The 16,685-nt window shown below is 42.9% G+C and overlaps 1 protein-coding gene across 3 annotated transcripts; it reads right to left on the bottom strand.

Moving 5' to 3' along the window:
- Positions 1–1,350: 1,350 nt before the first annotated feature.
- Spn47C (Serpin 47C) lies at positions 1,351–2,967 on the bottom strand. Of its 3 annotated transcripts, none has more exons than XM_089470925.1 (5): positions 2,855–2,967; positions 2,128–2,799; positions 1,803–2,054; positions 1,598–1,730; positions 1,351–1,540 (listed from the first exon to the last, which is right to left on the bottom strand). In XM_089470925.1, exons 1-5 carry the CDS (start codon positions 2,957–2,959, stop codon positions 1,416–1,418), a joined length of 1,287 nt encoding a protein of 428 aa, XP_089327051.1. In that variant the 5' UTR covers positions 2,960–2,967; the 3' UTR covers positions 1,351–1,415. The 3 variants fall into 3 exon arrangements, with proteins under 3 accessions (XP_089327051.1, XP_089327050.1, XP_017864814.1); XM_089470924.1 differs by having other exon boundaries at positions 1,598–1,742; positions 2,855–2,964; XM_018009325.2 differs by lacking the exon at positions 2,855–2,967 and having other exon boundaries at positions 1,598–1,742; positions 2,128–2,848.
- Between the last annotated feature and the right edge of the window lie 13,718 nt (positions 2,968–16,685).

Below are 16,685 nucleotides of genomic sequence, written 5' to 3'. Positions count from 1 at the left end.
GCTTCCAGCGGCCTAGAGGCATAAGTAAAATCAAGAAAGATGCGCTGTGCAGGGCAGACCCAAACACAAACACAAACACCAACACTAGCACCAACACCAACACAAACCGAACCCAACCCAACCAAACCGAACCGAACCGAAAGATAAACATTTGCCACAATACCCGGCAGTGGCCATCAATGGCAGACGCTCTGAATGGCAATGGCCATGCCAATGGCATACGGTAGTCCACGACAATCATCGATGAATTGGACGACAAAGTTTGCAACCGGACACCGACGCGGACGCGGACGCGGACTTCGACGCGGACTCCGACGCGAACTCGAACTCGAACTCGAGCGCGGACTTCAACTCCTATTTCAGCTAGAAGTTGGGCCAACTCCCAATGCCCAACATCCAGCTCCTGTTTTGTGCTTGTCTCAGCTACAATATTGGTGTTGGGGCTCTGCGTACATAGTTCACTACAGTTGGAAAATTACTTATTTTTCAATTGTTGGTCCCCCCCTTCGAATGGCATTTGGCATTGTTGTAGCCACTGCCGCCATGCAATCTTGATTACTGTCAGTGGCAGCAGTTGTATTTAAAATTGGCTAACAAGTTGTACAGCATTTGCCAAAAGAAATGGGCATGAGGGCGCTGCGAACGACGCTCCTTTTGCTGCTTTTAACTTTTCATTTAGTTTTTCCAGCCTCCATGCTGCACGCCATCATCTCTCCCCCTCTCACTCTCTTTCACTCCCTCGGCCATTGTTCAGCCAGAGTCACAGTGTGGCAAGTTGGCTCTCTTTTCATATCAGCGAAATTCTCAATGATCTGTCGATGCGGCGCCTCCCGCCATAACTTCATGCGCTCCCCTAGGTCTCACTTCACTGAATTCTTTTGCTATTTTGCCATTTTGTTATTTGTTTTCGTGCTTTCGTTGCCCAACAGTTGTGATTGTGTGATTTTTGTTAGACTTGCTATACCCTCTATTGTATAGAAGTTTTTGAGTATGCCAGCTCAAACATATCCTAGTGCAAACTAAATACAGTCGCGAAAGAAAATGAATTAAACTGAATATCGATTCAATTATAAGTCTTCATAATGGACTCCGTTCATTCCTCTTGATGGTTAATCATAGCTGGGCATACCCTATTAGCGTATGTTTCTAAGGCAACGTGATTCTGTGTTTGATTCCGCCATTGTGTTTGCTGTAGTTGCGTGTGTCTGTGTCCCATTGTGCATTGTGCACATTTGTGCGGCAATAATTTGATGTTCATGGGATATTGTCATTTGTTGCAATTGCCCAGACTGCCCTGGCTACGCGATGCTGACATTGATAGCGTCACGGGATTTGAAAAAAAGACGTAAATTTGCAATTGCTTTCATGGACTTTTCATGGATTTATTTGCAAATTACGGGATGCGCTTTAGCTAATCAGGGCCTGACAAAATGACCCACAAAATAAACAATTTTATTGTTTCGTATGGCAAATACAAATGGATGGTCAGCCACAAAGACTTTGCGTTCCGGATTGGCTTTGACAAAACGATTTTTAGTGGCTGCAAAAGAAAATAGCTTAGAATCTGAAAATCTGCATTAACGCAACTGATCCTCACATTCGTCAATATTGGTTGTGCAGCCAGCCTCGTTTATACTCAATGACAGCTTTTGCCTTGCCTCAGTGATCGGATGCGGAGCCTTCTTTGCAAACAGTCCTTTCAAGTCAGCGACTCCGTTCTTGAAGATGCGCTTTACTCCCAACTACCGTTAATTATATGTTCAAGGAATAAAGGAATGAATAAAGGAATGCACCTGACTCACTTTCTTCAGCGGTTCCTTCAGATCCACATCACACTCGATCTTGAATCTGGGCAGAGTAACGTCAACATCATGCATCACTGACTTCTGGGCTACTTCGTTTAGGTCAAACTTCTCTAGTTTCGATTCCAGTTCCGAAATTCCCAATTCTTCCAGAGGTAAAATTAGAAGCAGACTTAGGTCCGATTCTTCAAAGGGCAGTTGGAGAATGCGCGAGTTCAGTTTCTTAGACTCGCCAAAGCGGAACTCACCGATCTGAGCGCATAAATCAATCAGTATCAGAAATATATATTATGTACTCTACTGTTAGTACTGGTGTAAGACCCACCTGTCGCATCATAGGAAGCTGCATTTTCTGTTCCGCACTTATCGTGAAGTCTCCTAACATGGTGTTCTTCTCAGGAAATCTTTTGGTCCACTTGGCTCGAAAGTAAACCGTGTTGACCAAGAAAATCCTGGACTCCAAGGTGAACGCATCCGGAGTGAGTAGCTTGTGCACAGTATTAAAGGTTTGTCGCTGAAGCCATGAATTGACCTGATGCATTGAGCCTACGGCATCCAAAAAGTTCAAGGTATCTGCTCGAGTATTGAAGAATTCGCCTGCTTGGGAATTGAAGTTGGGGTGCAAGTCCTGCTCGTTCGTAATATATAGTCCGGTGGCCAGGCGTATCGATGCGCCTTTCTCGTTGCACACACAATCCTTACTTATGGACTCTGCGTGTTGCTTGGCGATTGCCATCTTCTTGGCTGGCCCCAGCATCAGTCCTGAGCGCAGTTCGCCCGCAGTCTTGCCGCCTGCAGCCATGAATACAAGAGTCAGGGCACTGCGGGCACCAGCGGGTGATATGAGTAAATTCTGAGCCCGCAATTCCTCATTTTTGTTCACCACGCGTAGAAAGTTCCGCGCGAACAGAATTTGATTCGGAGTCGGTGGCGTGAGTAGGGGGCCCCCATGTGCCATGTTGGTTTTTTGAAAGCAATGCAGTTTTTGTACAAAGTGCTGTGTTTACTTAATACATTTTCAGCTACTGAGTAAGTGAAATAGATCTGCTTACCTTGTCAACTAAACTTGTTTCCTTCTCTGAATGACAGTTAAGGCATTGCAGTTGATTTAAATTTGTTTTTTTTTTTTTAATTTTATAGCTGTGCATCACAGACATTGCCTCTGCTAGTCGACTAACGGGGCTGCCGATTTATAAAATTGAAAAGCAGCTGCTGCTCAATTATAATTCAGATGTCACAACATCAAGTCAATAGCGAAGGGCCTTTGCTCTGACTGCCGACTTTGTGTGCTCAATTGCAGCCTGTGCGCCATTTTGTTTTCTCATTCAACCTCTTGGCCTCAGTGGCCGCTGTTTGTTTGACTGCTGTGTATTCACCTGTCGCCCTTAACAGGTGTCTGCACATTTCAATTGACAGGGATGGCTACCCTTGCCATTGCAGCTACGCGTCGCTTCGCGCATAATTTGCGCCTGATTGCGCCGCTTATGCGCCCAATGGATTTGAATTTATATTTCAATTTCATTTGGCACACCTTTTAATGTCACACACACACACACACACTCACTCGCATATTGACGTATACAATAGTACATCCACACAGACACACACAGAGGCACAGTCAAACACACACAGCCAGACAGTGAAACGCCGATGCACTCAATCATGCATTTGATCATGCACTCGGTTGGCGCAAATGAACAAATTTTCCATCTGATTGAACCGTTTAAGTGTAATTCGTTTATGGTTCAATTTAATTGATTTGTAAAAACAAAGAACCTCCGAATGAATAATGAGCGGGCTTCCAATTCGATTGTCTTGTGCTGAGCGTAAAAGTCCCGGCTGAAATATAAAATTAATATTAAATTGTCAGAATGCCACAGGGCGGATGCGAAAAGTTTTAAGCCCTCAGTATCAGCATTTCAATATCAATAGCTGAATTTGGTATTCGGCATCAATATTCAAATCGGCACTAATTGCGTTTTAATGAAGTGCCTTAAGGTATTTTATACGAGTGTGCGCGACACAGCAGCAGCAACAGCAACAACAACAGCAACAGAAACAGAGCTCAGCAGCAGCAGACGGCCGGATATCCGTGAAATTTTGGTAGTATATAGTGCTTATGCAGCTTAGACGCGAAACAAAATGAAACAATTTTAAATTGACAGTGGAAGTGAATGCTAGAACGAGTAGCTGCAGCGCTCTGGCAAATTTCTTGAGCGCCCAAAGCTATCATTTTCGATTGTGAAAGTTTCTGTGTGCGCTGCGGTTGTACCATCCGCCCAGCCCGGCCCAGCTCTGCCCAGCCCTGCCCCGCCCTACTCAACTCAATCCAATCCAAACCACATGTCGAGCCACTACGCAGCTACTACTTCCGCCGGCATATGCAGCGCGCTGTGCAGATTCAGAGGAAACTACTTTGCGGTTGCCCTCACTTCAGATCTTAAATGGCCCACAAGGTTTCAAATTCGGGCTTGAGTTTGAGTTTGAGTATGAGTTTGAATTGGGGCTGAAGCCGAGCCGCAATAAATATGAAATTTAGTTGAAATTCTCTGAATGTGATACAATAGCAGGCAAATTGCATAGAGTTCGCTTTTGTTGGGTATTCAAATAAGCCTCATCTCCAAACGCTATGATAATTTAATTTCACAGTTTTTTGCACGATATTCACCAAATTTGCCATATTTGAGCAAGCGAAATGATTCGATTCGAAATTCTAATAAGAAAAAATCGTCTGGCTGAATTTTTGTTCTTATTTAATTTGAGTGCCCATCTCGACGAGTGGCGAGTGTATGACGACGTTTAAAGTGTGTCTACATTTGGCTTAGTCTTAATTTTATGTAAATGTGTGGTGTCATGTATGTTAATTGTATTTGCTTTGAAGTTATGCACAGAAGCGGCCTGACTTTGTCCATTCAATTTGAGGTCCGTTTGACAAAGAAGCAAATATCGAATGACAAATGCCAAATGGCAAATGGCAAATGGCAAATGGCAATGTCGCAGCATAATTGTCACTAAGTATGTCAAACACGTTGCCAAGCAAACGCAACGTTGGCCGCAATCACAGGCTGAGAGTGTAGTTGTAGTTGTAGCTGCAGTTGCTGTTGTAGTTGTAGTTCAGTTCAAAGACAATCGGGGTTCAATAATTAATTGTTTGTCACACTTGTGTAATGTATTTTGCATTTGCAATTACTCGATTGCTGCTACACGCACGCACTTATTTATTTATTAATTAAATCATTCATTGTTCAATCAGACCAGTGAGAATCGTTGCAGCTGTCTTGAATGTTTTCCCATCTTGCATGCACACAGCACGCAGCGCACAGCAGACAACTCACAACACATAACATCAGGTAGGAGGAATGGCAGGTAACTAATCAATGAGAACAACTCCCTGAGCTTCTGTCGAGCGCATTCATCATTTAATTAGTTTCCTTTTCCACAGTGCGAGAATCGTCTGATTTGTGGTAAATGATTTCAATAAATTAGTGCGAGTTCGGAAAATCATAGCAAGGCATCGCGTAAGATTGATAAGGGGGACTGGAAAACTCCTTTGCTCCTCTCTAAATTCGTTAAACTGAATCAATTGATTATTTTCCGGCATCTTACCATTTCCATTGTCGATTGTATTCCCATATATATTTTTTAATTTGTTTCTCTTTTTTCTGTTTCTCTCTTTTTTTTTCGTTTGCTCGAGACAAAATTGTTTGTATTTGTTTAGGCTTATGGCCAAGACGATAAAACCGTCTCAAGCGCAGACAAATGCCAACAATAAGCCAAGAACAAATTTATGCACTTAATACACTGAATTTGATATACCCTTACTTCCTACATACTCTTATTTGTAATTCAGCATAAGTGAATAGCAATATTATACGACCTGCTGCTCTTCAGTTACATGCTTATAGCCAAATATTTTATTTTTGTTACAAATTTTGCCTTAAAGTTAAGGCTACTCAACGGCCGACAAGTGTATCCAAACAATGCAGGAAGAAACAATAAAAATACGATTTTATGTCTATGACAGGGTTGAGTAGGTAAACACACACACACATGCACACACATACGAGCCAAAGAGAGATAAATAGTCAAGAGTAGAGAGCTCTCCAGAAACGCTAGACATTGGCTAAATTTAAACAGCACAAACACATAGATGGCCGAACCCACCATAATACGTATACTCACACTCATACACACACACACACACACAACGTCGGGAGGAATACGAAGAGCTGAATTTCCTGTGCCTTTCTTCGATTTGATTTTTCATTTCCGCTGCAAATGGTGACAAGGCGGAGTGAGACTTGAAATAGTATGTGAGCAGGACTGTTTGTGTTCTGTGTGTTGATTTCTTGTGAAATATCAATACACCAAGGAGCAAGGCAAACACATACGTGTACACAGAATTGATGTGACAATTTACCTCAAAGTCCACTCGAGAGAGCTCAAGTTGGGCTTGCACTACTTGTCTTTGAGAGAGCAATCGTTCGTTTGCAGTAAATTTAAACAAAGCCCGAAAACGAATTTGCTTTGCCAGAGACCAGGGCGACGACAGCGACGGCGACGGCGACAGCGACAGTTACATATGTGCAACCGCAGTTGTTTGGTCAACAGTGTCAGTGACAATCATTAACACAAATCAATAGGATTAACAATATTCTGACCCAGCTCATCGCACTGGCAACAGTATCAGGACACGGCTCTGTTAATGGCATTGTTCAACTTTATGCCGAAATCAACGCGTTTGCAACCGCAGAAACACATGCGCACACACATGCACGCACTCACACACACACATATATATATATATATATATATACACATAGGCAAATACACACGCATACACACACATATGCATACAGATTCGCAGACACACACACATGCATAAAGAGTAAATACAAATCAACATGACAGACACAGACTTAATCCGAAAGTAGTGCAAAGTAAATTGAATGCATGACCGAAAAAGGGAACTGGACGCCATGTCCAGAAATGGTTAGCACTTAATTTCCTATTTGTGCTTTTCGAATCTGAAGCCTTTGCCCCGGACATGTTGCCATGTTTTGCATGCGCTTGCTTCCAAAGAGATTTTTCGCAGCTCCTTTCAAAGCGGCGCGCAGAGCTCGGGAGAGCTGGGCAGAGACACTGAAGCAGTGTGCATTTAAAAACAGTAATTCAATTTCAGTTATTGGCAGTTGCTATTGACCATAGCCAGCGCACAATGGATAGCCGGCAAACAGTGCGCAGGGGGGAAAAGAGCAAAATGCTGTTGGTCAGCCAGCATCTGAACTGCTCTAAGTCAAGTGCACGACTTATTTTGCACCGCAATTTGCAGACAGTTTTTAGTTTTAATTGAGCCCTCGAGCCGTACAGTCTTATTGTTGGCTAACTTGAACTTCAACTGGTGGAAAATCAGTTTCAGACCGGTCTTAACTTATGGTTATAACTCAAGACTCGCAGGCAACAGGGCTTACAACTTTATCAAAGTATAAAATGTTAGTTAAAAACCACAATACCAACAGCACGCAATTGTAAAAGTTACTGCCAAGAGACTTTTCCACTCCCAAATTCCAAATGGCGGCGAACACGCAGTTCCTAACTCCTAACCTTTGCCGGGCACGCACGGCTGCCTCGCTTAATTTTGTTGTCAACTGCTATCCGGCATTAACTACCTTATAGCCACTGTACCAATACCAAAGCAGCCCACAGCCAGCCGGGAGCCGCCGTGTACTCTGCTCTTTGCGCAGTATAATTCTCTCGAAATGTTAAAACATGTGCGAAACTTTTGCACCAAAAATTCGTTAACTGTCAAAATGTTGTGTCGAGTGTAAAGCAAATCAGGTAAAATGCCACAACATTTTGCAGATTGTAAGTGAGGCGATTGTGTGTGGACAGGTGTTGGCATGCTTTTAACTTTTCAACTGAGTACTGTAAATTGTAAATTGTAAATTGTAAATTGTAAACTGTAAGCTGTAAACTGTAAACGGTAAACTGGAAGCTGTAAATTGTATATGCTTTATGTTAACTTGTTATTTTTGAATGTCGCCAAAGTTTTTTGGTATGCATGTCTCTGATTTACTCGTTCGACATTAAATAACTTTTGATTGTCATGGAAACTGAAATGTCAGCATCGACGCATAATTAAGGGAGTTAAGCAGTGACCAGCTCAAATGAGACTCTACTGTTCTTGTCTACCACATAATTGATTTGGCCGGAGCACTGCCATTCGTTACGCTCTCCTATTCGCAATTATGATGTTGATAATGAAGCTGCCGATAATGATGACGCACGTTCGCGCAGAGACTAGTTCTTTGTTAGTAGCACCTGAACGTGAGCACAGCTCCCAGTTCGGGTTTGCTTTCCTTTCGTTGGGCATCTCTCTCTCTCTCTGTGTGTGTGTGTATGCCGGAGTGCATTGGAAATGCTGTCCATGTTGATTTATTCATTAATGTAGCGAGCTGACCAAAGTAGATTCTGGTCCCATCATGTGGTCATGTTTTCGATCTTCTGCTGACTCGGGGCTAGCAACAAAAAACTGTTCTTCTGTAATTGGACAAAGGCGAGCCGGCAACGATAGTTAGTGCCAAGTCAAATGTTTAGCTTAAACATTTAAAAAAGCTTTGGCATTTATTTTTACTGCCCGGCTAAACGATGTGTAAACACTTGCATGCTCAAATTGGAAGCAAAAAAGAAACTTTGCTTGTGGGCGAAGTGCGGTTATTTGACTTGGAGGATGTGAAACGAGGAAATTGGTATGTTGTGTGTAGGCAGTGCAGCATAGACGGATGCACAAGTCTGCAAATCCGGAAATGTGGCTCACTGAATATGTTGACAGTGACAAAATGTACACCTAGCAGGAAGAGCCTGTATTTAGATCAAGCAGTGCGGCTCGGCTTTCTCTGCACGCTGAGTTGGACGGAAGTGTCGGTTGACTTGATGGTAGCTAACTGTTGGCTAAACGTTGCTTTTGCCCACAGCAGATGGCATCATCATCTGTTGTCAGGTGAAGCAGGGCGCGGCCACCGCAGCTTTCGCCTGTTTTGGCCACAAGCTGACTGTTGACAGTTGTTGCTGTTGTTGTGAACCAGCTAATGGGCCATTGTGGTTTGTTTTTAGGTTTTGAACTTATGGGACTACTTCGCACCTTTTGCATGCTCGGACAACCAGCGCGTCGCGACGCGCCACTTGGGGCAACGTGTCGTATGATTAACCCTGACGTAGCCAAACAGTCAGCTAGTTGCCCACAGTAAGTGAACCATTATCTGTCCGTCTTTCAACCGTTATTGATAAGGCAAAAAGGTTTTGCTGCGCACGATTATTTTGTGGTTTTACTTGGCTTCTGCTGGCATATACATGCAAACATATCTGCAGGTTTCTGATCGGAGCGGACCAGTCATTAAAATGAAAAATAGTCAGAGTTATTCGAGCAACAGACCTTTGGAGCTTCATATCTACATAGCTGGAAACTTTGCCGTTAATTTTTTGCTCGGCTGCCCCACTGAAAATTCAGGGGCAATTTTAATTTTAATGGCATCTTGCCCTTGCTAATTAACCATTTAAGACTAAAAATACCCTTACAGCAAGTGGAAGGCCGCTGCTGGCTGCTGGCGGCTGGCCGCTGTAAAAAATGGCAAAGCAGCTCACAAAAGGAGGTTATGACAAAGTTTAACTTTGTTGTAACTTGTTCGTTTGTCAACTTTTAAGCGGCTTGGCGCGAAGTTATTGCTATTTATTTTGCATCATTTTCAGCTCCATGAAGAGAGCGACCCAGGCAGCGTGTCAATGTAAAGGGACTCCATAATTAAGCCAGCAATAAAACTGACGATGACAAAGAGTAGTTTAAATAAAAAATATACAAAAGAGAAGGATATCGAAGGAAGTTATATTGGCCGTGGCGAAGATTATATATCCTCCAATAATGGCTAGAAATATATTTGAACTGAATGCGAGCCAATACCGAACAGCTCATTCCACAGACAGCTCTATCAGCAGAGTTTGAATCTAACATATGTATGTACCAAGTAGCAACCAAATAATCATAATAATAATCAAGTGGGCACGGATAGAGCATGGAATGCGTCTCTTTAATGGAGAGTCTTCGTGTATTTCGTGAACTGTTTGTATGCTCTTGCAGCAGCAAGGGTATCGAAATACTGGACAAAGTTATGAATGGCGGCACGAAACTTTTGCTATGCCAGGAAATAAGCAGCGTCAGAGCTGGCGACAAAGTTATTTGACTGGCGTGCAAAATGTTACCGCTAATGACCAGCTGGCTCTGCATTTACTTTAACTCTGCTACTCGCTTACTCCCCTACTTCTTTATATAGCGTTTAACGGCAGCCTAGTTACGGGGGCGCTTTTGCTTAATAATTCCGGCTGCCGCCAATTACACAGCTAATTTTCAAATTTATTCACATTTTCATAACAGTTCTCAAATGAACTTCAAGCAGGAGCAGCTTAAACACATAAAAAGAGAATTTCTGACTTTTAAGCAATTTTGCGATGTATTTCATGTACTCCACACCTGCAGATAAGCAATGTGAAAACTTTGAGCATGCGGTCAATTGGCAATTGGGTAAATTCAGATAATTAGGAAGCATCTCCTCCCAGTTGGGCCACAACTCTCTCAATTGCCACGCCCATGGCCCGTGGCCCATGGCCCATGGCTGATGCAGCAGCAATCGAGCACTAAAGGCTACTGATTCACTGATTGCAATTGACTGCGAGTGACTTTCAATCACATAGTATTTAATTTCCCAAAGCGAGTTTGTGTCGACATTTGAGGCACACATACCTATGCGTATAATCGAGTATGTATTTATGTGTATGCTACACTCACACACACACACACATACACACAAACGGAGAAACTTTCACAGCTCTTGCTCTCAGAGCCCGAACTTTAAACGAGCTGCTTGCCTTGCCTTATGCCATAAAATTTAAAAATTGATGATTATTTCTGCTGTGGGCTTTGTATGGGACTTTGGCGAAGTAGTTTTTATTGTGTTCATCGGTTTGGTTTATATCGCTTCTAGTTTTGACCATTTTAGAGGTTTGGGATTTGATTTTTATGTTTTGTATATGTAGATTCAGATGTTACGCATTAGTTCTAATTACAGGTTAATGTCTAAATCTCAATTTGTTGGCATCACATTTCACCAACGGATTAACGAAACCATCAGACATCGCCCCAGCTCGCTACCATAAGCGAAAAGTAAACGCTAAAATATTGCAACGCTTGTATCAAGTGATAAAATTACAGTTAGTGTGTATGTATGAATGTGAAGAAGGGAAAGCAACATAGAAGGTCTAGGCAAAAGGATAAAATTGTAAAAGTAGGCAGAGTGTGGAGTGTGTAGTGGTCCACAAGAAGAAGTGGCCCGGCTTTAAAAGCTCAAGCTGAAGCTGGAGCTGTCATCGTCATCTCCAACTCGTGCGTTGCTATGGCCATTGTTACTGCTGCGTCTGCTGCTGTGGTGCTGAGTGCGTACCAGCGTTTGAAATTGCACCCAAAAGGACAATTAAGCATGAAGTATTTATGTGCCGACGCGCTTCTTAGCTGGAGAAGCAGCAACAGTCGCAACAACAGTAGCAACGCAAAAGTGGCAGCGATGCGTCGCCGGGCCAGAGAAATAATTTCATTATGCTTGCAACTTAATGCCAACTTACTGTTTTACAGCCTGGCAGCGCCTGCTCTTCTCCGGCTCCTGCTCCTTCTCATTCCAACTTCTTCGCACTCGGCACGCTTTTCATTACTGCCGGCCGCATGACTTTGCTTTTAGTTTTTTAGCCCTTTGCTTATGACCAGCTGGAATGGCATCAACTTGGAGTCAGAGTCTGCTGCCAGGGCCTTCTTCCTGTCATGGCTGACTTTATTATGCGCGCTCAGCACTAAATTTTATTGTCAGTTCATGTCATGCTGAATTATGTAGCGCGGCAGCAGCAGCAGCAGCAAAAACAACAACATAATCATTGTAATGCATTTTGCCTTTGCCACTTTGAGTTGGACCCTTATTAAATGCATCAAAGCCAAGCCAAGGCTATGAAAGGGATGAGGGTAATGTCATAATTAACATTTGTCACACAGCGAACAACGCGCCGATGCTATAGCACTAGCTCCGAGGGATTCGTCTCAAATTGTATTGTGCATTGACCTGAATCGAACCGAAGCCCCTCGCAGCATAATGAGTAACAGCTTCACAGCCTTTCGACCGCACAAATTCTAGCATATTTAGTAAACAATTTTAATTAAAAGCCAGCCCCAGAACCAGCGCCAACAAAAACAACAACAACAACGACAACGACAACAACAACTATGCACATTAATTTGCGGCATTTGTTGGACGCGCGCCGTCAACTTTTTAATTCAATCTCAAGAAGAAAAGTTGCGGCCTGACTTTGGGACGTCTGGCCCAAAATAACAGCAGCGCAACGACAACCTCTGTACATGCAATTTAATTTGACAAATTTGGGTGCAAATAGTTTTCGAGGATGCACAAAAGTTATCCAAAAAGGGACAACAGGAAGTGAGAGCATAGGCAGAAAAAAGAAAAATAAAATATAATAAAATAAAAGTAGGTATTGTTGACTCGCAGCTCATTATATTTTTTATTACAGCAAATAGCAATTCAGCTTCGTATCCGTATTCCCAGTAGAGCCAAAGCCAAAAGTAATCAAGCGTCAAGGGGAACACTTAAAATGTCGATTTTGTTGCTCTACTCTCGATGCTGATTTATTTATTGCATGACAGCACAAAAGCTTGCTGCACATTAATCTTTAAGGGCTTAATGCGTATTAAGGCGGAAAAAAAATCCGGAATTCCGTATGCTTTGCTCTCATTAAATTGGCCAACAGCAAAAAATTATACATTTATGCCAGAACAGGACAATATATTGAACGGATAATAAGCGCAGATGCTTTATTATTTGAAGGTATTAATTTTAAGCTAAGCCTAACCAGCTTTGAAGGGTATTCAGCTCTACATACGTTTGACAGCACGAAAAAGTGCAATTCATGCGATTTATTGTGGAAATTATCGTTAAAAGAAAAAATATACTATTTGTATACATAGTATAACTAAAAGGGCTATTGAGCGACCAGAGCACAGTCTTAAGTTCGTTTTCGGTTACATTTTCGAGTAAAACGATTTGCGCTTGCTGGTCACGATTCCATAGAATTTTTATATTAGGCTTTCGTTTATGGGAAAATTATGTGCAACGTCGCCAGGTTGCTCGCACTCTGTGCGATATTGACACACACACACACATACAAATATGGCGCTGCAGCTGAGAAATTGTAGCCGAAAGTGGCAAAGTGACAAACCTGGTCGACTGACTGCAACTCCCCATCCCAGCCGATTTTGGTTAACTGTGGGTTTTCTGCTAGTTGGCCACGTACACCAGCGCTCAATAATAGCGCCTGGGAAGCGCCAGTAGCAAAGGCAACGGCAACGGCGTACAGAAATCCAAGCACGTAATTTTAAATGGCTTTTACTGGCAGTGAACTTAAACTTTACGCTGGCGCACATTAGCTGTCTCTGACAGACTGAAGGAAACATTGGTCGAGTGTTAAATGCAGCTGCCAACTGCCAGCTAGCGCAACAACATGATGGCCATGATAGCCATGACAGCCACGCCCCCAAATACCCGTGGTCCTGTAGGCACTGCGACAGCGTAAAATGGCCGCTAACCGCAATGTTAACTGGCGTATTAATGCCACTTTTTCCCCCACCATATATCTCGCGCACAGACATACACATACACATGTATGTGTGGCTGATGGCCTGACAAAATGACTTATTCCAACAGTTGGGGCTGCTTGACTTTGATTGCATGCATCAAGACGGGATGGCTGTGGCACCCAGCTGGTTGCATGATTTGCCAAGCGGCACGTTCCGCTGCGGCCATAATTAAACTGTTTTTAAGCTCTTAGCTCTCAGCTCACAGCCAACTTTACGTATGAGCATTATAAATGCACCATAGCTATGAGTAGCTCAGAAAGTACTTTCAAATTTAAATTTATCGTAAAACAAAACATATTCAATATTATCAAGTGTATACACATTTGCCTGCTATCTGACGGTTATGCATTATAAATTAAATAATTTAATTGGTGAATGCGATTCTCCCTGGATATTGGAATCGCAATGCTTTGACTTCGTTTTAGCCGCTGACTTAAAGGTACACAATTACTACATTGAATACATTTGTTAGTCTGTTTTCAATCGCTGCTCGCACGAAAATCCCCAGGATGTGCAGCATGTCGAGTGCATCATTTGTTATGGCGCAAACGTGGCCAGACAAGACAATGCCACGGGTCAGAGACTGCAACTGGGATGAAACTACGTGTTGGCCGGCATGCAAAGTGAGCATGTCTTGAATTATGAAACGCGGGTTAAAAGCGCATGCCAAAAAAATCCCAAACGAGCGAGCGGCAGAGATCGAATTTTGTGCTACAATGTACAAATGCAATGGATGCCACCAGCTGCTGCCCAGTAATAGAAAGAGACTATAATTTAAAGGCAATGATATCATGGCGATGTCTTTCGTATGCCGCAGTCTACTCGGTGGACTCTTTGGGCAACGTTTCTTTTCGTTTCGTCTGGGCAACATATGCTCATCAAAAAGAAGTTAATTTCTGCAGTGTGTGTACGTGTACGTGCGTGTGTGTGTGTGTGTGTGTGTGTTTGTGTTTGTCTTGTGTCGACTGACATTAAGCTGCTTGTTTGCACAACATCTCAAAGGACAATGACAAGGCGAGCCATACAGCCATACAGCCAGTCAGAGCAGCCAGGCAGTCAACTTGTGTCCGTGCGACAACGTACATGTGTGTAATCCCAGTGCAACTTGAAGCCAAAGATGGAGACGATAGGCGGAGCAGCGAGGCGGACGGAGTAGATGCGGCAAAAGTAGCTGCCAGTGTAGGGACAGTCAGAGTCAGGCTGAAGTTGGCTTTTTTGTGTTATTCGTGTTGGCAGTGTGCACTGCTTTTATTATATGTTGCATGTATCCTTAAGGGAAGTTAATTAAATTTACTGACCATGCTATTAAGCAAACAGAGGCTGCTGCTGCCGTCGTCGACGTCGCTGCCGCTGCATCTCACCCACAGTGTCTGCTTTCCATTGGCGACTGTGTGCAACATGGATAATACTCAATTAAGCATAAAGCAGCTTGGGTCGCATGTGTTTAAGTGTCACTAGCAAATACGGAGCACACTGCTCAGCCAGCGCTGCCCAATGTCCAGTAAGCCAGCCGTATACCCATATGGAGCTGTGCCACTGGTCAGGTTAAAGTTAATCGAAAGAACCAACACCACGAGACTTGGAACGTGAATTTAATTATGATTGACGGCAAGTGCGTTAAATTCAATTTACTGCCTCGATAGCATTGCGAGCACAAAAATTATGTAACAACCATGTGGCTAATGCGAAAGCTTAACTGCTGGTATATCGGGCCTATGGAGCTAATCATTTAGGCAAAACAACGAAATGCTGTTGGCCAATTTCAAATTTCATCTAGGGCGTGCAAGAAATTTACTTAAATGTATAAACAATTCTATTTAACACAGCAGTAGCCCAGCAGCCAGCTGGGGTCAGGTCGCTCTGCTTGGTTCCAACTTAAATGCAATCAGTTCACGTTGCAGAAAAAACTTTTTATTTTCATTTCATTTTTTCTTGGCACTTTAAACTTTAGCCATGCAGCAACGTACATATTTATTTGTATGTTTTGTTTATTTTATCTATGCTTCGTTACACACCAGCACACAAACACACCAGCACGCACACCCACATACAGATAGGAGCAAACGAAGACTTACACACATAGAGCACTCCCTCAAATTCACATGTTTGTAGTTGCAGTTGTAGTGCTTTAGATAGTTTTCCCCCTAGTTATCCTTTTGGCAGTGGCACTGCCAACTGCCAAAAACCTAAACCGAAACCCGTTCAACGAAACGAACAAAATTCTACTTACGAGTAGAATTGGCCATTTGTGCAATTGCTTTGCCTGAGTGAACTTGCCTATTTTGGCATGACGATGGCAACGTAGGACATACACACAAAAGCCCCCGCCGAAAGGGTTCTTGAATGCTGTTATCATATGGCCAACAGTGCTACGGCTGCCCCAACTTCAACTCCTGTTTCAGCTGCTCGTCGCTGGCAAAAAGTTAACTGAGCGGGCGCCACAGGGAAATGAGAATGCGAACTGACGCTGAATGCTGTTTATTTAAATGTGCTCTCTCACACACAAACACACACACATAAACACACATACATCCACACACACATGGGCACACCTGCGCTTCATGTGTTTGTATTGAGTATTTGTCTGGCACGCCCACTATGTTGTGCGCCCTTCTTAACGTTCCTTCCATGAATTATTTAGTTTGCACTGCGCTCGAGTGAAAGTTACTTGAAAATTTAATTTCAAAAATTTTTTACTTGCTTTCTTGAGAGAATGCCCTTTGCTCCGTGGCTCAACAGCAACGGGTTAGTAGTAGTATGAAAAAAGAAGAAGAAACTGAAACTAGCAAAAAAGCAAATGCATTTTTTGTAAATAAATAACAACGCCAAATGAGATAAAAAGGAAAGAAGTCAGCTACGGCAGCCGCTGTTGCTGTTGCTGCTACTGTAGTTGGCAAATTTATTTAGGAAATCAATGAACGTAGCATAAAGTTCTTGACGTTGAGTGCATAGACAGGTAAATAGATTTACTTTTTCAGTTAATTTGGCTGCAACTGTATCCATAGTCGAAGCCAAGTCGATGGTAATTCTTTTTTTGTGCCAAATGACCGCACACTAGTTTTCAGACTACTTCACTATCAAGGCGTAATTTCTATGGCAAATCGTCATCCGTTCATTTTCAAATTGGCAGATAGATAAAAGGTTAC

The sequence above is a fragment of the Drosophila arizonae genome, chromosome 5, assembly GCF_054131065.1.
Source record: "Drosophila arizonae isolate 15081-1271.41 chromosome 5, UAZ_ARI_1.0, whole genome shotgun sequence".
Classification (NCBI taxonomy): domain Eukaryota; kingdom Metazoa; phylum Arthropoda; class Insecta; order Diptera; family Drosophilidae; genus Drosophila; species Drosophila arizonae.
Note: the sequence above shows the minus strand (reverse complement) of the source record. Positions and strands in the feature narration are given on the sequence as shown.

Coding starts and splice junctions, on each gene's coding strand:
- Spn47C (XM_089470924.1), bottom strand. CDS start 2,959: ATGTCTGTGATGCACAGCTATAAAATTAAAAAAAAAAAAACAAATTTA. Junction 2,800..2,854: donor AAACAAGTTTAGTTGACAAG/GTAAGCAGATCT, acceptor AAGTAAACACAG/CACTTTGTACAAAAACTGCA. Junction 2,055..2,127: donor AGCTTCCTATGATGCGACAG/GTGGGTCTTACA, acceptor TTATGCGCTCAG/ATCGGTGAGTTCCGCTTTGG.